At 49.9% G+C, this 26,314-nt stretch overlaps 1 protein-coding gene across 1 annotated transcript; it reads left to right on the top strand.

Moving 5' to 3' along the window:
* Positions 1–9,182: 9,182 nt before the first annotated feature.
* On the top strand, positions 9,183–24,932 carry LOC111070184 (homeobox protein prospero). Its single transcript, XM_041594924.1, is given in 5 exon segments — positions 9,183–11,337; positions 11,339–14,557; positions 15,502–15,656; positions 20,934–21,078; positions 21,325–24,932. Coding segments are annotated over 5 exon segments (5,604 nt in total). The 5' UTR covers positions 9,183–9,432; the 3' UTR covers positions 21,505–24,932.
* The last annotated feature ends 1,382 nt before the right edge of the window (positions 24,933–26,314 follow it).

Here is a 26,314-nt window from a genome sequence, read left to right as displayed (position 1 = left end):
CCACTCAACTTTCTATAGGAGACACGGCACGGCACTCCCTCTACCTCCCCCCCCCACCGACCCCTTCCTCACTCAATAACGATCTGAAACTGAAACTGAATCTGAATCCCTTTCTAGTTCCCCTTGCCACATAATGCAAAACCATTTTCCACAAATTTAATTCCATTAATGTCCTGCGAGTATCTGCGCGTTTTCCTTGCTTTGGCTCTGGCTGTAGCTCTGGCTGTGGCTGTAGCTGCTGCTCCTCTGGCTGGGGGCGGCTCTTCAGAGTTCTTCAAATGTCAAGCGGCGCGCAGCTTCTCCAGCAACTAAATTATCATAATGAATCCCCCGACCCGACCCAACGTCCACTGGACGACTTTTGCTCTTTGCTCTCTTTCGACTACTTGAGTTTTGTTTGCCCCACGAAGGGACTCTCTCTGGCTGTGACTCTGCGATTAAGCGGCTGCCTGCCTGCCTCTTAGCCCTATTCCTCTAAACGTATTTTTAATTGAAACTGTCACTTGTGGAGGAGCTGCCAGAAGACCTGCCAGAAGGCAGTCCTGTGGGGGCCATTCCAGCCATTGATTTTCAGCAGGCCCCTTCCTTGCTTGCCGAAGGTAGTTTTTTCATTGCAATTATGAGAAGTGCCAGCCAGCCAGCCAGTGGGGAAAAGGCTTCAAAAGTTTTCCAAGAATTTCATCTCCAATGCATAAATCAACAATTTGTGTGCCTCGCCCTCCCTCTCCCTCCCTCTGCCATCTCTCCGTCTGCAGCTATGGATAAAGAGTGTCCAGACGACATTTGCCATTGTTTGATCAAGAAAATCTTTTTGTCATTTAAAGCAAAAACACACACAAAGCAGGAGGGGCAGTGGAAGACTCTGCCTCTGGATGCCTGCAAGATGGGTGCTGGCTGCTGCTGCTGCTGCTGCTGGCTGAACAATTGAAATTGAATTTTATGCTTTACAAGATTTTATTGCGACTTTTTGACTCGCTGTCCCTCGGCCCTACACTGCCCCAGCCCTGTCCCAATTCCTTTTTGAACTCAATTTGTTATGAAAACGAAACCCATTCGACAGGAGAGGCTCCTTCCTTCCTTCCTTCCTTGCTCCGCTGCTGCTGCCTGTTCCGAATGCCATGCCGAATCGCAGTCCGCTTTTATTAGCAGCAAATTTCATTATTCAAGTCAATTTGGTGCCCCCTCCCGCCACCCAACCAGAGAAGTTCTCGCTCGCTCGCTCGCCCGCTCGATAGTGGGTGTTCCTCACTGTGTCTCTCCCTCTCTCTGTGTCTCTGCCTCTCAGTGTCTCTGCCTCTCAGTGTCTCTGCCTCTCTGTGTCTCTGCCTCTCTCTGTGTCTCTTCCTCTCTCTGTGTTGATGCCTTTCATTTGAGTGGACTCTTCACATGAGTTCAATTGAATTAAATACAATCAATTTGTTGATACGCAGATGAATTTAAACAAATTTAGTACGCCTCCGAGTCTGAGTCCGTGTCCCGAGTCCGAGCACTCGAAGGTGACTCAGCCTTAGTCACATCACAGCACTACAAAGTGGAGGCAAATGACACCCAAGCTGTGTCCAGCTCCAAGGTTCCAGACATGCAATGGCGGGATGTACCTCTGTGGCTCTCTCTCTACCTCTCACTCCCTCCCTGCTCTGCTCTGCTCTGCCAAAGAGAACACCAGATTTGTCCTCAGCGATAAGCAAAGCAAATTGGAATATGGGCAGATAGGGTGTTCAAAGCGGGGTGGGCTGTGGGTGCTGTGGGTGCTGTGGGTGCTGTGGGGCTCCACTGTAAGGTACAACCTCTAATTATCTCAAGGCATGACATGAAGTCATTTCTCTGTGGCAGGCAGGCAGGGCATACGATACTCGACTCGCACTCGCACTGCGACTATATGTATTCTATTAATGCGCGCCTCTCGCGCCTCTCTCCGCATGAAATTGAAACTTCAAATATTTGTACGCGCGAGCCTCAAGGACTCAAAGGACTCGCCACGCCGTGGGCCCCAGCTCTATGCCATGTGTGGGTAATTTCCTTAATAACCGACAGACAGACAGCCCGGCAGTCAGCCCGGCAGTCCGCCTATCGCATTAACATATCTCGCATTTGTCATAAAAATAAGTCAACCAACAGCACCACCCACACACAAAGGCACTGCCAGGTGGTTGCCTCGTAGGAGGAGGTGGGCTGGGGCGGAGGTGGGCTAAGGCTTAGGTGGGCTGAGGCGGAGGGAGGCGTTTTGTTAAGGAAGTTTCCCTCGGTTTGTGGGAAGGAAGTGTTTATGCCCGCTCTGGGGGCAAGCGTATGCCATACGCGTCTCTTAATGACCCCGACTAAATGGACACATTACGCACAGGACATTCACAGGACACACAGTGGACACACACAGGAGAAATTGAATTATTCAGAGCACAGGCAACCTTTGGAGGCGTCGCGCATTGCGTGCCAGCACTTACACTCCTTAAGCTCCTTCCACGCCCCCCTCTCCACCTACCCAAAGGTAAAAGTTAAGTAAGAAATAGACGCCATGAAATACGTTACAAAAAGCCAGAAGGAAAGAAGGCAGCGAAGGCAAGAAGCGAAGGCAAGAAGCGGCGGCACTAGAAGTGGGCATGGAATGGGCATGGGTTGGGTGGTTTTGGGCTCAAAGTCTCTGCTACTTCTGCAGTTCCACTGAGTGACTCCGTTTACGCTCCATGGCCATACAGCACACGCCATGCAGCAGGCCAGCTAGCGGCAGCAAACTCCTAAATATAACGGCCGAACGATCGACGACAGTTGGTTTCCCAGAGCGTCTTGAAGACGCTTGCACCACCACCACTCCACCACCACCACCAGCACCTCAGCCTCGAGAAAATGTGTGTTGCCGAGGGAGGGACCCATGGGGTGACTTATTAAGGAACGACGACGATGACGACGACGACATCTGCCAGCTGCATGAAGTCTACCTTTGATTGCAACGTTAATTTCAGCAGGGTAGGGTAGGGTAGGGTAGTGGTTAGGGGGTAGGGGTAAGGAGCTGCTGCCACGCACCAAAACGGAAGCGAAGAGAGAGAGGGGGCAAATCAGTGAGTGAGCCTCTGAAGGCAGAGCTAGAGCGAGCGATGGGACAGAGAATGTTAGCTGGCAGCGCGCGCGACTGTACACGAAATTAGCTGGAAGCGAGTGCAAAAAGCACTTACGATTAAGTTGTGGCGGGTGGGGGGTGTGGGCCGTGTACAAGTAGGTGGGTGGCAATAGGGTGCTAGGTGGTCAGGGGGCCAGGAGGAGGGTGGAGGAAGTATCATTTGGCTAACGCTTGAAATTGGCTTCGTGACGCTTATCGCGATCAATAAATAATATATGAGCGACGACGACGACTGCGACGAGAGACAGAGAGCCAGAGAGCCAGAGACGAGGCAGAAAACAAAAAGTATCTGGCAGATACATTTGAGTAATTTGCGTCGTTAGTGGCAGGACAGCAAGAGAGAGCGAGAGAGAGAGCGAGGGAGAGACAGAGAGAGAGAGGGAGAGGCAAAATAATAATAATAAAAGAAAGTACGCTTGATTACAATGAAAATGTTTTTAATGCACCCACACACACACAGAGCCACAGATACATAGATACACTGGGATACAGATACAGAGGAAGAGAAAGAGAAAGATATCTGCATAGATAGGAACCACCTCCAAAGGCAGGACACTGGACATGGGACATGGGACACGGACACACACGTTAGGCATGCATTCAGCACCAGCACCAGCACCCCCTCCCCACACTCTTCGTACGCTTTTTCCTTCTGTTGTTTTTTTTTTTTTTGTATTCCGTGATATTAAAAGCGCGATAAGCACTAGAGACACGAAGCTGGCTGAGGGGGTGGGGCAGTGGGTGCACAGGTGCCTGCCCTGCCCTGCCCTGCCTGACAAAAGCCTCACTCATCGACTCGACTCGCCTCGCCTCGACCGCTGGATGCATGTGAAAAAGCCAAAGGAAAACCAAGGCATCGGCCGTTGTCCAAACAAAACAAAAAAGTCCGAGGGCACAAAAATGAGCATGAGCGGGGGTGCAAGGTGGGAGGTAGTAGAGGGCCAGCAACTTGGCCACATATGGCCATTTTCTGTTGCTGTTCCTGCTGCCATTGCGTGCTTTCTGTCCTGTCCTGTCCATAGCCGTATCTGTAGCTATGCATGTCCCGGTGCCTGTGTATGTGTGTGTGCCTGTGCCTATGCCTGTGTATGTGTGTCTGTGTCTGCGGTGTATCTATGTGCTATCTAATCAAGCGCTGAAAGACAATAAAAAGCCAACAGAACTCAGCCACAGCCACAGCCACGACAAACAGCGACCACAAAATGTGCTTATGTCTGAAAAGCAACAGCACGACAAGAAAGCAAAAGGGGTAGACCAAAGGCATACCCTATGCACCATGCATTGCCACAATTTGTGCTCAGATCGGATATACCCCCCCACCCAGCAGCTACTTCAGTGTGGCGGCGGCGACGGCGGCGGCGGCTAAGTGCAGACCCAAAATGTCGTATCTATGGCCCGCCATATGGCGGGCAAAGCACCAGGCACAGCGCCCGCCGATATCTCTGAGAGTGTGTTTCCATGTATCGCACGAGTATCTCTGTATCTCTGTATCTGTATCTTATCTGGCAGTCGAGGGCTTAGCCAAAAGGAGCCTACTCCATGGCTCCATGACCGCATGCCTGCCTCCACATGCCTCATGCTCCTTTTGCAGCACATCGGCATTCATAGCCATAACGGAGGCTGCAATAGAATCATAATAATTCGAGTTTACTGCATTGCAAGCCCCAATGAATGCAAGGGGGTGGCCAAGGGGTGGCCAAGGGGTTGCCTTTTGGCAAGTGCCAGGCAAAAGTTTTCGCATAAAATCCTCGCCCTGAGCTGAGACACAGCCGGCGAACACCGAGAAGGACATTTTCTTTTAGCACAATTCTCTCTCGCTTCAGTTGCTCACAAAGTTGTGTGCTGCCAATTCTCATGGAATGGAAAACATGCAACGAACACACAGAAACGGCTGCCAGCAGAAAACTTTTGCGGGCAACATAGCAACAATTTTAATGTGTGTTGTGGCAGGATTATTAGAACACGCCACACAGTCCCCTGCCCCTCTGCCCCCCTGCTTCCCCTTCTCCTACTCCTTCTCTGTTGCTGCAACTGAGACTGCAATCTGCTGGCACTGCTGGCACTGCTGTGGCAGTGTGCAAATGAATGCCAAAACAAGTTGAAAGGTGTTTTCTCAAAACTTTATCGACTTCCACTTCCGACAACGCCACCATCACCCGTTAGGGTAAATATTCGCTACTAATGCTGCTAGCCAAAAAGGAAATGAGATCAGGTAAAAATCGGATCGTGCAGCGGGAGTGGAAATGGGAATACGAATGTTGGATGGATGGTTGGATGGATGGTTGGATGGATGGATGAATGTCAACCACCGCCGTCTAGAATGCAACGCCCTTTGGTTCTGGCGTCTGCCTGGGTGCCCCTCGCTTGCTCGCTTCCTCGATTCCTTGCCCCCACTCCACTCCTCCGATCGCCAGCTTGTGCGCACGCGCATTGAGGCATAGACGAGAGTCCAGGTGTGCTTGTGGCACGTTCCCTTTCCCCCTGTGTTCTCTCTCTCTCTCTCTCCCTGTCTCTCGGTTATCAGCTGTTGGCCCTGGCGATCGTCAATATAGGGGCCCATGGCGTTGGCCTGGCGGTCGCAGATTGAATTTCAGTTCCGTATTCGCATTCCTCGCTCCAATCTCCAATCGTGATTTGCCATTTGCCATTTCCATTGAAACTCTGCTGCTCTCTGGCATTATCTACCGAAATGGATCTGCAGAGCGCGGCATGGAATCATAATGCCTAATTGGTACAGGGACAGTAGGGAGGAAGGGAGGTAGCTAGAAATAGTTTTTTGTTTTAACGGATTTCCGAGTCACTTGACCGTAACGCAATTCCACTCTGCGCCCCCTCCTCCTACTCCTGCTGCTGCTACAACCCACTTTTTCATGTGGCCAGGTCCAAGTGTCGCCAGACTCGAGCTGGAGTCGAACTGTGTGGCTGTGGCTATGCGCCCAAAGCATATTTTAATGATGACACCCGTCTGCGACAGAGATACACAGAGATAGGCGGAGGGCACCATGAGGGGATAGAGTCATAGAGGGGGGGCAGAGAGAGAGAACGCGAATGCGAACACATGGCTGGCCGTGCCACACTTCGTTCAACGACGAGTACATTACCGTGTGCCGCGATCTGTGAAGGCACATTCCAAAGCACACTTTGAGATACACCCTGCCCCGTGCCCCGTGCCCCCTGCCCCCTGCGACTCATGCCTCATCCCCTTTTGGCATGCAAAGTACGAAGCAGCAGGAAAATGTGTTAAGGTCGTAATTATCTGCGCTGCTGCTGCTGCCGCTTGTAGGTGGAACTTCGCCTCAGCTGCAGTTGCCGTTGCCGTTGCAGTTGCAGGCAACTTTCTTTAGCTCCTTTTTGTTGTTTCTTGAACCACCGCCACCGCCACTGCCATATGCTGCCTCTCTCGCGAGGGGTTGCTGCTGCTGCTGCTGCTGCGCCTATTGATAACGCACTCCTAGACCCAAGACCCACGACCCATAGACCCATAGACCCAGCGGACCTTAAGTGCATTGAACTTGTGTCTCTATCGACGTATCTAAGGATATACTTGGCTGGGTAGCTATAGCTGTAACTGCAACTGTAAGGAAAGCATTCACTACGCTCTGCATTGAAGTCTTGCGAGAAGTATTCATCGAATGCCAACTGTCTATGCAGCGAAATCTTCAAGTGCGCTGGCATATGGCAGGGCTCGAATCAGAGCCTGGCACAGAGGCTCTCCCTTTAGCCATCTATAGCTACTCTTTTTATGCCCTCAAATCACTCTCCGACTAACTTTAATTTCTCTTCTCTTTGCAGGAGGATCTATGATGGACGACAGAGAAAAATAAGGCTTTGTTTGTGGTAAATTTGACATATTCAGAGAACCCAAAAAGATCGGCGCTCTCGATCCGAAATGCATTGGAATTCCGTCTACCTCCGTCTACCTCCCCAGCTTAATAAGTCCTGAATATATGCCCTAAATAGGGGTGGCTGTTGCCTGTTTCTTCCCTCTGGACGCTCCTTGCAAGCTGCAGGAGAACGAGAAAGTACAGTTGCCCAAAGGCAGGACCCGGCAGGGCAGGGCAGGGCAGGGCTCTTGGGCATAATAGGGGTGGAGTGGTGTGTCGCGGCGCGGCGCGGCGTGGCGTGGAGAGGCCCTTCTGTTGACATTGGCTTGGGCCTACGGGCGGGTTGCTCTCACCCGTCCTGCATTCCAATGCAATTGAAGTCGTCCCGAAAAAGTCGTCGCTTGCCCCGTCCAAGGGGAGGATTCTGTGCGGAGTGGCTGCAGTTCTTGGAAACTGCCCAAAATGGCAAATATTATTATGCGTAGCATTCGTAGCAGCTACAATTACAGCCAAGAGATACTCCTGCTTCTGCTTCTGCCTCTGCTCCTCTGGGCATGATCGATAGATAGTTAGGCCCTTCAGCAGATTGACGCATTTCGGTGCTGTGGGTTTTGTGGGTTCCAAAGTTCTCTTATTGATTATTTCCAGTGCTTACGCATTCGACTCCATTCGACTCCATTCGACCCATGGCCATATGCAAAGTATATACTATATCTATCTTTTTGTCTGTCCATCTATCCATCTGTCTGTTTGTCCATCTATCTGTCTGTCTGTCTGTCTGTCTGTGTGTATCTGTAACTGCTCTCTGTCCCTCTCTCTCTCTCTCTCGCTCCCCCTTGCTGCGTGCACGGAAAAGTAAGTCAAACTTGTTTATCAGCGAAAACGAAATGACTTATCTTTATTTGTTGCTGTTTGCTGTTTTGGGCATAGAAAAAGGGGGCGGGTATCTGGTGACAGAACACCCCCACCCACACACCCATACATACACAAACACCCACAAAAACAGACAGACAGACAGAGAGAGAGAGAGGGAGAGAGCTAGAGGGAGAGGGCGAAAATAAGCTCAAGTGGAGAAATTAGATAAAAACCTGTCTGGGGGGTTAGAGAGGGTTGGCTACTGCTGAATTAAGGACACAACACCCCACCACCCCACGCCCCAGCAGACCCAACCCACAAGCCAAGCCCTGCCACCCCTTCCATGGCAGCCTCACAGCCACCCAACCACCCACCCACCACCTTCTTCAGGCACCCCCCCAAACCGAGCACCAATCAAGTGGTGCACCCAAACCAAAAGCTTTTGGCCTGCCACTTTTACTTTCCATTTAAGAAGCAGCTCCTCCCCCCTGCCACCCTGCCACCCTGCCCACCGCCCATACATTCGCCCTTTTTTTATTACTGCTTATAACTGACTGAATCTTCCTCTACTTGAATTTGAATTTTGCAGAAAGATTTTTGAGCGCAAGCAAAGGATTATTAAACGAAAACCAAACCAAAAACAAAAAACCAAAAAAAACCAAACGAATAAAAACCACGAAAAACGACAAAAAATACGACAAAAAAAAAGACTCAAAATTTTCGAACCAAGCAGCATCGAAAAACACTTTTTGAGAATCTTTTGAGAAAATCGAAAACAACTGGAAGGGAAAACGGAGAAAGAGAGAAGACCAGGACCAGGACCAGGAAAAGGGAAGCAACAAACGGGAAATTAAAATCAAATCCAAATAAAAATTAAATGCAAAGGACATTCGCATGTGTGTGGTGGTGGAACGAAGAAAATTCAAAACAAAATTCACAATTAGAAAACGCAGAAAAAAACGTAGAAAACGCAGACGCAAAATCAAAGTGTCCGCCGAACTGTCGAGCGAACCGTCAACCGGTCAAGGAGGAGGCACTTTGAGCTGGAACATTTCGGCCAACAAGTTGAGCGAAAGCAAAATTTCAACGTTTTGGCGCACAAGGAAGCAAGGGGAAGCAGGGAAGGAATCTCTGGAAGGAAGGAGAAGGGCCAGGACTAGGACCAGAACCAGAACCAGAACCAGGACTGCCGCGAGCAGGAAAAGTTTTGAACCTGAAGCTAAGCACGACGCACACAGCGGAGAAACAGCAGATAAAGATACAAATACTCTAATACAGATACGTATACAGATACGTATACGTATACCAGCAAGTAAACCCCACTCGGACTAGACACAGATACAACAAAAACAGAGAGAGAGGCAAACGAGGCGAAAGATAGATCTATCTATCTATCTATCTATCTGTCCACAGACTTAAACTTGAAATCACGCATACGGCGACTCACTCGGAGGGGTACGACGAGCAGGCCAGCAAATCGCAGCAGAGGGTTGCTGAGGGGCAGAAACAACACCAACACAGAGAGTGAGAGAGAGAGTGAGAGAGAGCGAGAGACACAGAGACACACAGAGACAAAGAGCAGAGAGCTCGGAGAGCTGTGTGGCAAGAGAGAGAGCTGCTGCTGCTGTTTGGCATCATCTTATGATGTCATCAGAGGAGTACGACGCGGACTGTTTCGGTTTGTACAGCGATGAGAGCAACGTGCTGCTGAAGGCAGTCGTGGAGCCGCAACCACCACACTCAAGCAGCAACGGACATACGACACCAACACAGATACAGACACAGCCGACACAGCAGACACACGCACAGTCACAGATAAACGGCGACGGCAGCAGCAACACGGCGAATTCCGGCGAGAGCAAAAGCGCGGCGGAGAAGGAACAGAAAGAGAAGGAACAACTTCAGCAGCCGAACGACTGCGATTCGGACGACTCGGACGACGTCGTCGTCGTGCTCGAAGGCTGCGAAGGCAGCAGCAGCAACAGCAGCAGCGGAAAAGCCGCCGCCGTCGCCGCCGCCACAGCCACAGCCACGAAGGCAAACAGCAGCACCGCCAGCACTCGGAGCAGTCGCAACCATCGCAGCCCGCGCAGCAGTCGGCAAATCATTCAGTCATCGGCCGTCGGCAAGACAACAACGTGCGCGGCTAAAAAATTATTAGTGCCAGCGACAGCCACCTCGAAGACTTCAAACGCGAGCGTCGTATCCGTATCCGTATCCGGTAGTAGTGCCAGCAAAGTGAATCGTCGTTCGCGCCACAGATCCTTGAGCAAAGACAACCAGCAACAGACAACAAGCAACAGCAACAGCAACAGTAACAGCAATAACAATAATAACAATCATAATAGCAACAACGGCGGCACAACGGCAACCGCTGCTGGCTTCATGAGTAGCGCTGCTGCGGCCGCTGCGGGTGCCGCTGGTGGAGCCCTGTTCCAACCCCAACCGCAGGCCAACAGCACGGCCAACACGAGCCCCACGCTCAGCCTCAATCCCAGCCACCAGTCCGCTGCAGTGGGCGGTGGGCAACAGTCGCCGGTCGCCAGCAGCAATTCACCCGGTTCCGGTTCCGGATCCGTGTCGGGCTCCGGCTCCGGCTCCGCCTCGTCACTGCTGACGGCTGCCTTTGGCAACCTGTTCGGCGGCTCATCGGCCAAGATGCTGAACGAGCTCTTTGGCCGGCAAATGAAACAGGCACAGGACGCGACCAGCGGGTTGCCCCAGAGCCTGGACAACGCCATGCTGGCCGCCGCCATGGAGACGGCCACCAGTGCCGAGCTGCTGAGTGCCGCAGGCCTCGTCGGCAGCCTCAATGCCACCTCCAATGCCACATCCAAGCTGCTGCTGCACAACAACAACAGCATTCCGGGCAGCGGCGGCACGCCGCTGAGCAACGGCCTGAACGCCTCGATCTCGCCCGGATCCGCGCACAGTTCGAGCCACTCGCACCATGCCACCTCCTCGCCCAAGGGCGGCAGCAGTCGTCGGGTGTCGGCCTGCAGCGATCGCTCCCTGGATGGGGCGACCTCCGCTGCAGCCTCTGCCGCCGATGTGGCCGGAGGATCGCCGCCGCGAGCGGCTTCGGTGAGTTCGCTGAACGGCGGCGCCAGCAGCGGGGACCAGCAGCTGCAGCACGACCTGGTGGCCCATCACATGCTGCGCAACATACTGCAGGGCAAGAAGGAGCTGATGCAACTCGACCAGGAGCTGCGCACCGCCATGCAGCAGCAGCAGATGCAGCAGCAGGAGAAGGAGCAGCAGCAGCAGCAGCAGCTCCACACGAAGCTCAACAACAACAATAACAACAACAGTGTGGCAGCCACAAACAACAACAACAACATGGACTGCATCAACCTGATCGAGGACACGGAAATGGCGGACATCAAGATCAAGAGCGAGCCCCAAACGGTGCCCCAGCCGCAGCAGTCGCCGCACGGCAGCAGCCACAGCAGTCGCAGCGGAAGTGGCAGCCACAGCAGCAGCCACAGCCTGGCCAGCGATGGCAGCCTGCGACGCAAGTCCTCGGACTCGATGGACAGTTCGGGCCGCCCGCGAAGAGGCGGAGGCTGATGGCGAGGACGAGACGCCAGTCGGGGAGAGCAGCGCTGTGGAGGAGCAGCAGCAGAAGCTGCAGCAGCTGGCCACCAAAAAGGAGTCCATCGAGGACATGCTGGACGAGGCGGAGCTGCTGGGCATGCACTCGGCGCGCGGCTCGGACCTGGAGTCGCTGGCCTCGCCCTCGCACTCGGACATGATGCTGCTGGACAACAGCAAGGACGATGTGCTGGACGACGACGAGGACGACGACTGTGTGGAGCAGAAGCGCGACCAGGGCTGCCTCAAGAAGCCCGGCATGGAGCTGAAGCGCGCCCGCGTCGAGAACATTGTCTCGGGGATGCGCTGCAGTCCCTCCTCGATTGTCCAGGCGGGTCAGCTGCAGGTGAATGGCTGCAAGAAGCGCAAGCTCTACCAGCCGCAGCAGCACGCCATGGAGCGCTATGTGGCGGCCGCCGCCGGCCTCAACTTTGGCCTCAATCTGCAGAGCATGATGCTCGACCAGGACGACAGCGAGCAGTCGAATGAGCTGGAGTCGCCGCAGATCCAGCAGAAGCGCGTCGAGAAGAACGCCCTCAAGTCGCAGCTGCGGTCCATGCAGGAGCAGCTGGCCGAGATGCAGCAGAAGTACGTGCAGCTGTGCACCCGCATGGAGCAGGAGTCCGAGTGCCAGGAGCTGGACAACGACCAGGACGCAGAGCAGGACATAGACCCCGAACAGGAACAGGAGCAGGAACAGGAGCAGGAGCACGAACAGGAACAGGAACAGGAGCCAGAGCAGGACAATGGCAGCAGTGACAACATTGAGCTGTCGCCCTCCCCCACGCTCACCGGCGGCGACATCAGTCCCGCCCACAAGGAAGAGGCTGGCGGACAGGACGGGCGGGCGGGCTCCAGCTCACCGAAGCCCAAGACGGCGCTGAGCGAGAGTGGCGCCCCCAGCAACAGCACCAACATGCTCTCCCAAATGATGTCCAAGATGATGTCCAGCAAGCTGCACAATCCCCTGGTGGGGCATCCCGCCCTGCCGCAGGGCTTCCCTCCGCTGCTGCAGCACATGGGCGACATGTCGCATGCGGCGGCCATGTACCAGCAGTTCTTCTTCGAGCAGGAGGCACGCATGGCCAAGGAGGCGGCCGAGCAGCAGCAGCAACAGCAGCAGCAGCAGCAGCAACAACAGCAGCAACAGCAGCAGCAGGAGCAGCAGCGTCGCTTCGAGCAGGAGCAGCAGGAGCAACGCCGCAAGGAGGTGCAGGAGCAACAGCAGCAGATCCAGCGCCAGCAGCAGCACTTGCAGCAGCTGCAGCAACAGCAAATGGAGCAGCAGCAGCAGCAGCAACATGTGGCCACGGCGCCGAGGCCCCCACAGATGCACCATCCGGCACCGGCGAGACTGCCCACGCGACTGGGTGGAGCCGCCGCACACAGCGCCCTCAAGTCCGAGCTGTCGGAGAAATTCCAGATGCTGCGCAACAGCAACAACAACTCGATGATGCGCATGTCCGGCACGGACCTCGAGGGCTTGGCGGACGTCCTGAAGTCGGAGATAACCACCTCGCTGTCGGCGCTTGTGGACACGATCGTGACGCGGTTCGTCCACCAGCGGAGGCTGTTCAGCAAGCAGGGGGACTCGGTGACAGCCGCCGCCGAGCAGCTCAACAAGGATCTGCTGCTGGCATCGCAGATACTCGACCGCAAGTCGCCGCGCACAAAAGTGGCGGACAGAGGAGGACCCGGAGCCCAGAACGGCCCCACGCCGACCACACAATCAGGTAATAATGGTTCACTACTCCTAGCCCCTAGTCAAATGCCCCCCCAGCCGCCAATGCCACCAATGCCGCCAGCGGTGGTCAGCGTGGCCAATGCACAGCAGCAGCAGCAGCAGCAACAACAGCAGCAGCAGCAGCAGAACGTGCCACAGCAGCAGCAGCAGCCACCTCAACAGAATCCCCAGCAGCAGCAGCAACAGCCGCCGAATGTGCAACATCTCCATGCCATGCCCCCCAATTGCCAGCAGCTGATAGCCGCCCCCCGCCTCAATGGCAACCAGCTGTCGTTTGCCTCCCCAGCCGCTGCTGCGGCGGCAGCGATGGGTCTGCAGATGCACCATGCGGCCGCAGCGGCAGCAATGTCCGCCCAACAGCAGCAGCAGCAGCAGCACCAACAGCAACAGAATGTGCAACAGCAGCAGGCGGGGGAGAGTACTAGTACTAACCAGAGCCCGGGGAATCCGACTAACAACAGTAGCTTAAGTACCCTTAATATACCACCTCCTCACATTCGTCCTTCGCCCACAGCGGCTGCCATGTTCCAGGCGCCCAAGACGCCGCAGGGCATGAATCCGGTGGCCGCCGCCGCGCTCTACAACTCGATGACCGGACCCTTCTGCCTGCCACCCGATCCGCAGCAGCAGCAGGCCGCCCAGCAGCAACAGCAGCAGCAGCAACAGAGCTTGCAACAGCAGCAGCAGAGCGCACAGCAGACGCAGCAGCAGCTGGAGCAGAACGAGGCGCTCAGTCTGGTGGTGACGCCCAAGAAGAAGCGCCACAAGGTCACCGATACGCGCATCACACCGCGCACCGTCAGCCGCATCCTGGCCCAGGACGGCGTCGTCCCGCCCAACGGACAGCAGAACTCCACTCCCCTGCAACAGCAGCAACAGCAGCAGCAACAACAGCAGCAGCAGCAGCAGCAGCAGTCGAACGGAGGAGGCAACAGCAATGCCACGCCCGCCCAGAGCCCGACAGGCAGGAGTCAGAGCGGCGGAGGAGGAGGAGTGGCTGGAGGAGCCTACCATCAGCAGCCGCCGCCACCACCGCCGCCCATGATGCCAGTGTCCTTGCCCACATCGGTGGCCATTCCCAATCCCTCGCTGCACGAGTCCAAGGTCTTCTCGCCCTACAGTCCCTTCTTCAATCCGCACGCGGGCGGCCAGCCGACAGCCGCCCAGATGCACCAGCACCAGCACCACCACCAGCACCAGATGAAGCTCTCCTCCAGTCCGCCCGGCAGCCTCGGCGCGCTGATGGACTCGCGCGACTCCCCGCCGCTGCCCCATCCGCCATCGATGCTGCATCCCGCCCTCCTAGCTGCCGCCCATCACGGCGGATCGCCCGACTACAAGACCTGCCTGCGGGCCGTCATGGACGCCCAGGATCGCCAGTCCGAGTGCAACTCGGCGGACATGTCATTCGATGGCATGCAGCCTACTATATCCTTTTACAAACAGCAACAAGAGCAGTACGAGCAGCAGTCCATGCTGATGGTCAAGTGAGTTTTCCACTTAGTTCTATATTGTGTGTGTGTGGCATAGAACGAAAGAAAGAACACAGAGAGAGAGAGAGAGAGAGAGAGAACAGAGCAGAGTGGGCTAGAGATGGGGAGAAGGTACTTAACCCGTTCGACGGACAAAATGAAACCAATCAAGTGTCTTCTTCAGTTTATTTATTTTCCCCAACTAAATTCTTTTATAAAATGTAATCAAAACCTTATTTATTGGCAACCTGCGCCAGCAACCCCACTCTGGGGAGAGAGCGAGACCCTCAAGTCAGCCACATTCACATCCACATCATCGTCATCATCGTAGCCAGTAGCTGTAGCCAGTAGCCAGTAGCTAGTAGCAGTCATCGTCGTAGACCCTCTTCTGGGGTCTGGGGGCTTGAGTTGCATTTCGCAACAGCAGCAGAGCAAAGCAGAGAAATCGGAAAAACCAAACGGAAAAATCAATGATGAACAGGCCCAGGCCCAGACCCAAGCCGAAGCCCAAGCCAATCGACTGCACTCGTTACCCTCTTTTGGCTGGGCTCTTGGCTGTGTGTGTGCTTTCAATCAGTTTATAAGTCGGAGAACGGGCTGCACATTTGCCTACCTTCTGGCACCCTTAGACGTTCATTATTGGCACTCGAAAGTGCAGCGCCCCCCCGCCCCACACGTTAGACATTTGCCAATCGAAGCAGCAGAGCAGAGCACAGCACTCTGTGCCCCCTTCATCATCATCGTACTCAGCGTTCTTTCTGTCGTTCGCTGCCACACACGAACATGGAAATTTGGAAAGACAATCGACCATCATAACAACAACACACCCACCCTCTCCTCTATTCCCCCATTTACACACACAAATCTAGCAAGCATTGCGAATCCTTGACTCCCCTGCACTCTTCTACATTGACACCGATGCACCTGCGCAAGGCCAAACTGATGTTCTTCTGGGTGCGCTATCCGAGCTCCGCGGTGCTCAAGATGTACTTCCCGGACATCAAGTTCAACAAGAACAACACAGCACAATTGGTGAAATGGTTCTCGAATTTCCGGTAAGTAAGCTGCACCCCTGCCCCATGCCACCATGCCACCATGCCTTAACCTTAACCACATTATAACTACTTACTTAATTCTATATATATATTACCCAAAAAACAAAAAGAAGATATATCTATGAACAGCATTCATTTTTATGATTTCGTTTGTCTCTTGACTTCACTTTGAGTTTGAGTTTGATTTTTAGTTTGAGTTTCGAGTGTCGAATCAACTGTCGAAGCCCCAAGCCCCAGATCCCAGACCCCAGATCCCAGACCCCAGCTGTCATTCCTACACGTGCCCCCTCCTGGGCTGTCAGTTGTCTATGTCCATGAAATTGCGCAAGAAGTTGCCAAAAAGAGCACAAGGAGCAGCAGCAGCAGCAGCAGCAGCAGCAAGGGAAAACGACAGCTGCTCCTCCATTCACTTCATTCCTGATGTGAGGTAGGCCCAGGCCCGCATGCAGCAATTGCCGTGATTTTCGCGCCAAATCCATGCCACATCTGTCTCTCAAAAGACAGAGAGAGAGGGAGAGAGAGAGCGTGTGGCAGTGTGGCACAAAGGTTCACCTGGATTTTTTGGTTTTCACCCCTCTTTGAGGCGGCAGCTTAGCAGCTGTCCGTACGTCCGCAGTTGCTGCGTTACCGTCTCCGCTATGTCTAAGACATGCGCAACGTCTTAAGGAGTTGTGTGTGTGTCGTCCTCCCTTAACCTTAGCCTTAGTCCTTTTTCTGGGGTTTTTCCCTACCTGCGCACTGCGCAAGAGTACAATGCCAAAAGACAACAAATCATAGCGTGGCACGCTCGGGGTTCGGGCTCGGGAATGTTCCTCTGTCGGAATGTGCTTGCACCTTTTGTTGTGCTGTGCTGTGCTGTGCTGTGCGCTGCTCTCGGATTTTGAGCGGCGATTAAGGGATTGGAATGGGATTTCTTGGCAATTGGGGTAGCAACCCCTTTGGATTGTCCCCGAATCACGTAGGACTGACTACTTTGACTACTTTTGCATGGGAATAATCATCATCTTCGGCTGCGTTTGTCTTCGGTCTTCGGTCTTCGACTTTGCGGGCCTGGAGGTTAAAATGGGTGGGAATATTTTTTGATTTTGCTAGCGGCTTTCTGATTGTTTACTTCCTGCTTTTTTTGTTTGCCCCCACTCCCGGTTTGCTTTTAGGGTCGGTATTATTTTGTAACGGCTTTTCCTTTTCTTTCCCTTTCTTACATTTCCACTTACATTTCCATTTGTATTTTTGAGCTTGAGTTTCGTTTTAGTTATGAGATTTAGTTTTGAAACGCCTCTCTATATATCCGCCCCTATATATCCCTGCCAGCACCACCCAAGGAAACGAATACTTGCAACAGTTTTCAGCTCTCTCTTAGCCATAGTCACAGCATATAAAATATAGTTAACATTTATGAGTTTGCCCCACACACAAACACACAAAGACACAGACACAGATACAAATACAAGACACAGCTAAAGATACAGCAGATACACAGCCAGAGACAGAGAGAGAGACACAGACACTGGGCATGGAGTGGCCTCTAATAACATGTTGCTTGAAGAGGCTGCCACTTGAGTAAGATGCCTCTTGCCACACAGTTTTCCCCCGCACAGTCATGGGGAGGATGGATGATGAGCTGCCACTTGAGCTGGAGAGCTGGAGAGCTGGAAAAGTGTGAAACGGCGGCTAAGAAACTTGCAGCATGCATATTAAAAAGTGTTGCCTACTTAAGTGCTGCACCCATCCTCAGCACACAAACACACACAACACCCACACTCAGACATACAGACACATATGTGCTGCTGTTGCTGCTGCTGGCTAATTAACAAAAGTGCCTTTTGTTGGGCTTTGGTCCTCAAGCAGGCCACTTATATAATTGCATTAGCTGCAGTAACTTCTTTTTGTGTGTTGCTTTTGATGCAAATGCAAATAATGAAAAGAAAGCAGCCAAAGGACATGTATTCACACACACACACACACCACACACAAAGACACACTCCTGGCAGGCTAATTAGTTTGTTTGCCAGGCAGGATTCGAGCGAGCGAGCGGGGGCCCAGTGTTGGCTTTCTTTTGGGCCGCTTTTCAACGGCGGCAACACACAGCTACTTGAGAGTCGCGTCGAAGAGCCCCCGAAGAGCGGAGCGCCCTACTGCGAAAAAAGGCGCTCAAGGATGCAGGCAGCCCCACACACACACACACATACACACACACACACACACACACATACACATAGATACTGCTGTTCTTTTTACGTGTTTTGTGTTTCTCATCGAGCCTCTTCTCTTCTGTTTTTTTTTTGTTTTTGTTTTTTATGAGGTTAAGTGTCCTTTTGGCGCTCAAGCAGGCCACTTATAATTGCATTAGCTGGACCCCCCACACGGGCGAGCCACACGCGGCCCCAGGCCCCACACACAAAAAAAAAAAAAAAAAAAAAAAAAAAAAAAAAAAGGTTTTTTTTTGTGTTTTGGGGGTTTTTTTTTCGCGTCTCCCCTTTTTTTTTTTTTTTGTTTTTGTTTTTTATGAGGTTAAGTGTCCTTTTGGCGCTTCCCCCGTCCCTACCGTCCCCCCTGTAGCCGCGTGAAAAGATCTTGCTGACAAAACAACAACAACAACCACACATATACACTCTTACGGTACACACCACACTCTTATGACACTCCTCTACACATACATACATACATACATACAACAAAATATGTTCCATGTTCCTGTATGTATTTAGACGTATATGACTTATACCAGATGCCTCTATATATAGATACATATAAAGTGTTGTCAATTACTTCATTAATGTATGAGGTAGAGATGTCTGCATATGTGTGGGTGAGTATGTGTGAGCTTATTAATTTAAAAAAAAAAAAAAAAAAATGCAAAAAAAAAAAAAACATTCGTTCTACCGTTCGTTCGTTCGTTCTACTTGCTCTACTCGTATTTGTATCTGTAAATTGTACTTCCGAGTGGCACTTCTGAAGAAAGAAGGCGAAGGAGACGCGAAGAAGGAGAGACACATGCACACACACACACACCCACACACACACACACGCATACATACATAAAGAGATATTTGCCATGGCACCTAGCCCACATCCTGCCACACAACCATACACCCACCCATAGAGAGGGAAGCACCCTCGAAAGGGAAACGCTTGCCTGCCCCCCACAACGGGAGGGGGGCGGGGGCTCTCTGATGCATTCCTGCCATACCAAATAAATGGGCTACGAAAAAAGTAACATACGAGCATAAAACTAATTAGTTGCAAGCGCCAAGCACTTCCGTCAAGCCTCGACGCCATTTTCAGTTGCAATTGCAATTGCAGTTTCAGCTTATTATCTAAATTAAGTGGCGCATTCCATGTGGCAGCTTGTTGGCATATTGCTGCAGTGGAGATGCGCCAAAGCCAAAGCTAAAGCTAAAGCAAAAGCAAAAGCTTCCTTTTCCTGCCTCACGTGTGCTGTGGCAGCATCATCGCCTCAAGCTCTTATTCGCACCCGGCCACAAAGCTAATTGCATTAAAACAAACAAATTTTCAGCCCAGTCCCAACCCTCGAAACACTTATCCCCCTTCCACACACACACCCTTCCAAACAAAGAACTGAGGCTACGGAACGAGATGAGATGAGGGCAATCCCTAATAACTATGGACACAATCGCCCACCCCACCCCACCCCCTCGATGCTCGATCCAGAGACAATGAACTGTCACACAAAACTGTCACACAGCGATTCCTTTCTTTGGCCCGGCCAAGCCGTCATCGCCTCATTATGATGCCTCGCTTCAATTGTAGGAGCTCCAGCTCCCGCCTCAGCAACAGCAACAGCCCTAGCCCCAAACCCAAACCATAGCCAGAACCAACCCTTCTGCTCCTCTTCTACTCCTCGCCTGCTGTTCAAGTGCGCGTGGCTGCCGCCTCCGGGGAGCTGGCGACAGGGACTGGGGACCCTTGCCAGCAAACGGCAAAGATTTTCTATTTGCACATTTTCTGCGCTTATTGTTTGGAAAAATCAACACGAGCGCACTCGCACAACATGAGAAATGCATTTGCTACTGGGAAATCTTGAAATTAGCGCGATTATCGGAGCGTTGTCAAGTGCGGCCGGGACAGGGGCAGGAGCAGGAGCAGGGAAGCGCTGTAGCTGTGGCAGGACACCCGATGCCTCCTTTCCAGCAGAAAAAAAAAAAGACAACAATTAGTGCGAGGCACACAATGCAGTCGGAGTCGGGCGGCTGCCGGCAGGCATTAGGCAAAGACAAGCAATCACTTACAGTCTCCAAGCAAGGCAGCAGCACCACACCCCACCCCACCACCACCCTCTGTTGCGCCCACTCGCCTGACTATCCCCCTGCGAGTGGCAGGGCCCCGCCGCACACAAATCACTTGACTAAACAAGGCGACACAGAAGCAGCAGCGGCAGCAGTGGCAGCAGTGGCAGCACCAGCAGCACACTGCACTTGCTAATTAAATCCCCAACCCCCAGTAGAAGCCACCACTTCCCAAGGCACCCCCCCACCCACCTAGCCATCCTACTGCTCCAGCAGCGACCGCAATAAGAAGACGCCACTGCCTGCCTCGACTTGCAATTGTTATTGCACCACCACCACCACAGACTCCACCACTAGCCAAGGCTTCAGCTTCAGCTTTAGCCTCTGCTGCTGCTGCTGCCGCTGCACATTTGAGATTTATTAAAAATTCTTTACACACTCACACACACAGGCACAGAGACACAGAGACACAAGTACACAGCGACAGACAGCAGAGAGGAGTCTTTTGGGGCGCGCCTAAGAGTATGCAGCAAATTATTAATAATGTCATATTCAAGCAGCGATCCAATATAATGCATTAAGCCAGCAAAGATCAAGGACCACCCAGCCCCCCACCCTCTTAGAAAACAAAGTACTTGAGTGAGCGAAAGAGAGACAGAGAGATATATGTGGAGAGAGAGAGAGAGAGAGAGTTGTGTAAGAGAGAAAGAGAGATTTCCTTTGAATTTGGTTAACTAATTTAGGACTGTTTTTCCTGTGTTTCGCTCTTTTGTTCCGATACTTTTGGTTTATTTTTTTTTAATTTGATTTTTGAGTTTTGAGTACGATTTTGTAAATTTGAATGCTGACAAAAAATCCTCCCGCCCCTTGCTGAATAAAACCATCCACCCACCCAACGAAAAATACCAACCCACATCATAGAATAGAAAAAAAAAAAAAACAAAAAACAAAATTGTTGTTACAAACTCCAACAAGCTGATACCAGAATACTGACCAAAACCAAACATATTCCTCATCTACGCATCTGCAGAGAATTCTACTACATACAAATGGAGAAATATGCACGACAAGCTGTCACCGAAGGCATCAAGACACCCGATGATCTGTTGATTGCTGGAGATAGTGAATTGTATCGCGTGCTCAATTTGCACTACAATCGCAATAATCACATTGAGGTATGCCAATAACCACGCCTACACCCACACTAACTCTAACATTAACACAACGCCCCTATTGAATGCTGCGGGTAAACACTGTACAGTGGGTACACATCCCTTATAGAGTGTTTACCCCTAGAGTCAATCCCACACACTCACACACAAACACTCACACTAAAACTAAAGCCAAACACTAAAACCAATACACTTACATAACTGGGAGCAACGTTGCTAATCGTAATCCGTCCTTCGGCCATCCGACAGGTACCCCAAAACTTTCGCTTCGTCGTTGAACAGACACTGCGGGAGTTTTTCCGTGCAATACAGGGTGGCAAAGACACCGAGCAGTCGTGGAAGAAGTCCATATACAAGATAATATCGCGCATGGACGATCCCGTGCCCGAGTACTTCAAGTCGCCGAATTTTTTAGAGCAGCTGGAATAAGTGGAGGAGTTGGCTTTGCCAGCGCTGCCAACAACGCTGCCAATGCCCCTGGCAATGCCAATTCAAATGCCACCACCAACCACACATACCACGATCCCAGCTACTATGAATACTACAATATCTACAACAACATCAACAACTACAGCCACAACATCGAGGGCCGGCAGCAGCAATCCGAAGGCGAGACGCAGACCAAAGCTAAAAGGCTAAATCTGCGCAAGAAGTACCACTGGATATGACCACCAAACTACCCGAACGAAACAAAAACGAACAAAAACGAAAGAAAAAAACAAAAACCAACAACAAGCACAGAATAAGTTAGCAAAGAGAGAGAGCTTAGAGAAGCAGCTGAGAAGTTTACACGAGTCAAAACCGCGTTTAGGCCACGAGCAAATTCTGGGAAGCAGTCTCCCGAGCCGCAAAATATTTTTCAAAAAATTTCCAATACACCTACACCAACACACCAACACACACACACAGTACATACACTCAGCGAAAGAGAAGAAGAAATAAGAAATGAGAATAAAAGAAATGAAGAAGAAGATAAGATGCGAGCTTCGATCGCATCCAATGCTAAAACCAAAACTAAAAAACTAAAAAACTGAAAAACAGAAAAACTGAAAACAAAACATAGAGCAGCAAGTCTTAATCTAATGTGAAATAGTGAAAATTGAAACCTGAGCCACACCCACACACACACACACGCCGAGCGCGTACTTTGTAGGCAGTGTAAACTGTTGAGAAGCCTGTACTCGCCGTAGCCGTTGGTTTGTTAGATGAAATTTTTTTGAAAATATTTACAAAACATTTACGTATACAGATATTTAACAAAATAGTTGAGCCGTCTATTGATCTACCGAAAGTTGACACACAAACAACATTCCACACACACAAACAAACACACATTCCACCCACACACACACACAAATTACACACACACATCGGTACAAAGTGTGTGTTCATTTGAGAGCGAAGAGCGCTCTGCGAAAGCGGCCAGCCTGCTTGGCCTACTTGGCAGACCGCTCTTCGGTAAGCAGTTTCCCTGCAGTTGCGGCGTTCACTGCTTGCGCTCTGCTTTACAAAAGCAGGCGCTGCACTGACGCCGAAAGTATGGGAATATAAAGGAAATCCCCAATATAAAGAGGCCCCTCCCCACCCCTCACCCCTCACACACAATTCTTAACCCTTAAGCATATATTCGATGTCTATTAAGCGAAAAACTAAACGAAAACAAAAATTACCAAAAAAAACAAAGAAAGGTTAAGAAAAAGCAAAAACTATTTAGATTTATAGAAGATATATGCGGACAGCGGGCGTTAGGGTAGATAATTGATAATTTTATGGTTTACGTTATGCGAGAACCCCTTGACCAAAGTTAATTGTTAACACGAATCCCTTGAGTGCGGTTTATTTTTAATCAATTCTTTTACTTTAGTGCGCGCCCATTTCAGCACGCCTCTTAATTTTTATGGATCACCCCACACTCACTCACACCACACACACACACACACACACACACACACACACACTAGTCTGTTATTTATGTACATAATTTATGAATTTAGTTAAGTTAAAGTTTAGTTGAATTAATTTACTTTACATTACATTACTTGGCCTTGAGTTGCAACAAAAACAAAATATACACAAAACACCAAAAAATTCAATTAAAAAATATGCTTTTTTCTTTATTGTTATTCTCCAAATATTGTATGGTTATATTATCCCCACATTATACCCGGCTGGCTGGCAGTGATAAATGTCCTCGATCATGCACTCTCACTCATCAGCAGCACAGCAGACTCAACATGGAGAGTGGGCGGGTTAAGAGGGATATGTTTGCTCTCTCTTAGTCCTCATCTTCTGGCGCTAGGAGTGAGCAAACCTTACTGTTGCCACACCAGCGGCAAAACATCATCAATTACATCATCGAATCATCGAATGTTATTACATTTCAACATAAAGCAAATACCAAAAGAATATTCCTCAAACGAACGCACGACGAAAGAAGCGAAAAAGTAACCTTTTCGGCCCCATATTTGCTACGAGGACTGTCATCAGCCAGCCAGCCAGCAGTCAGTAAACCAACCTATATCGCAGCCCTATCGCCCCCTGTTGCAGGTTTAGATTAGATGGGAACACCGCCATGAGGCAAGTGAGAGAGATCGATGGAGATCGAGCACCCAGCAAACCTTTCGGCCACACCATGCATACGAAATTATTGAACAATAGATGAATTTTAGCTAAAACTAAATTGAAAACGAATAAACAAGTTTTTAGGCATAACCAGAGAAGAGTTTCCCCTTCCAGCAAAAGGGGAGCGGAGCGAAATTTGATTGCACTTTGGCGTAATTATGACAAAATTAGTCGAGTATAAGACGGTAGGTTCCTAGTCTGACGGGAGAGAATTTCCAATTGATTAGAATTGAAATTAAAAATTGAAAATTGAAATTTGGATACTTACGAGTAGAATGAACAAAAACAAAAATGCATTTGCAAAATTAGTGTTTAGGGAATCGTACAAAAAAAAAAAAACAAAACAAAAGCTAATCGAACTGCAGTTTAAGTTGAACCCAGCGCATTATCCATTTATCCATTGAGTAATTGAGTTATACTGATTTTCCTTATACATATAAAGCCCCCATCTGAGCAGACAGAAGTCGAAATTCCAGTCCGGAGATCGTTCGTTGATTGTTAATGCCTTTACGAAATTTATGGAGAAGCAACTTCTTTTTGGCAATGAAGTTGAAGTTTGATCTAAATCTAAATACAATTGTAACTGATTTTGTGATAAAAAAAAAAAACAAACAAGTAACTAACTAAAACAACATCTAACTAACTAACTAACTAACAAACAAACAAAAATCGAAGTAACTGCAATTATGTTTCGGATAAAACCCAATATGGAGGGTGTCCCCCTCCATACGAAATTATTGATTGATTGTAAAAATAGTTAATTGAGAAATGAGAAAAAATTGAAGCGAAATTGAGCGACAAAAAAACCCTTTAGGCAATTTAAGGCGTATTAACAATAAACGTTTGGCTAACCAAAAACTTTAGGCAAAATTTTCTAATTAAGCAAAATTCCAAAAACGAAAACGAGAAATATCGAGAGCAGAAAGAAAACAGCTTATTAAAATCAGAGTTAATGTTCTGTTGAGTTTCAGTTTGTATCCGTATCCAAATCCGTATCAGTATCTGTTTAAGCCCATCGCTTTCTTTCCTTTCCTTAACCAAGTGGATGGATCGATGGATCGTAGGAGGTGAATGAGAAATGAACCGAAATACATACATACATACTTGCGTACCACTTACACACACACACTTGAACACTTGAACACTTAAACACATTGAATACTTGCGTATATATAATGCAACATACAATACCTACATATTTCATACATTTATACATACTAACATTAACATTAACATTAACAAAAAACATACTTAAACTTAAGTCAAATCAAGTCAAAACTTAAACAAAAAAAAAAACACAAAACAAGAGACGCGTCTCTAACGATAATTGGTTAATAAAAGCGAAATTCATTGAGAAAACAGAAAACCACATGACGGCGCTTGGATTTTTCTTTACCAAAATTAAAAAAAAAAAAAATAAAACCCCCCACAACCCTTTGGCTATTTATGAAACCCCAAAAACTTTTACGTTCAACTTCCCCCCATCCCAACCAACCTCCGTCAGAAGCTTTCGGCAATTGTCACAGATCAGACACAAAATTGGAATTGATTGGCCACCCACTACACAACACACATCACTAACCGTTAACCAACACTACTACCAACCACAGCCCCAGCGAAAGCTGCAACAACTAATCGGTGGAGCGCTGAGACGAGAGAAAAGGGTAAGCAAAAGTAAGCAACTAAATTTTAATCACTTCCTGTTGAGCAGAGAACAAACCAAGAGCGACAAAGAGCGACCACTCCTGGCATATCCACACGGGCAGCAGCAACATTCACGCCCCCACAGGGGCAGCCACCAAAAGTTTGGCCCCGTCTTTCGAACAGCCGTAAAACAGTGTTTAGTTTCTACACAGCAATCTTTCGGTGTTGGTAAATTCCAAGAAAACAAACAGAGACCAGCCATAGTCCAAGAGCAAAGTTCGATTCTAGTTTCCAATTGCTGCCCTGTGGAGCGGCCAGGTACAGTTTACACCTGACCCAAAATCAAAGTCAAAGCACGGCAGAGGCCAGGACATAAGTTAGCCTAAGCATAGAGAATATTCTTACAGCCAGCCACCATCCAGCAGGATCAACCGGAATACGCACACAGACAGAGCCAAGCCGGAAGCGGAAGCGGAAGCATCCAGCACATCAACCCAATCAAAGATCAATGAATCGATATCATTCACTGATCAAACGAAAGCGAGAGAGAGAGAGAGAGAGCAAAGCACAGAAAACTAAACTTAAACCATAATGAAAACTACACGAAAACCGAAAAAGAAAATAAAAAACGAAACGAAACGATCAGACAGACAGACAGAATGATGATCGAAGCAGCAAATGCAGAAGCAGAAGCAGAAAAAGAAGCAGAAGATGGAAGCGAGATCGAGATCGAGATGAAAGAAGGAAGGCGAGGATAAGTATATACCTACTACACGTAAACCAATTACCAAATATAAATGCAGACGCAGCCATATGCAATTTTAACTAGATTTTAAAAGCATTAATACAGCAAAATACCAAGAAAACCAAAAAACCAAGAAAACCAAAAACAAAATACAAACAATTACCGATTACCGATTACTGATTACCGCATATACGAGAGAAAAACCGATACAGAAATTGATCAGAATTG

Source organism: Drosophila obscura, unplaced genomic scaffold, assembly GCF_018151105.1.
Source record: "Drosophila obscura isolate BZ-5 IFL unplaced genomic scaffold, ASM1815110v1 contig_4, whole genome shotgun sequence".
In the NCBI taxonomy this organism is placed as follows: domain Eukaryota; kingdom Metazoa; phylum Arthropoda; class Insecta; order Diptera; family Drosophilidae; genus Drosophila; species Drosophila obscura.
This window is presented reverse-complemented; position numbering and strand designations above follow the sequence as displayed.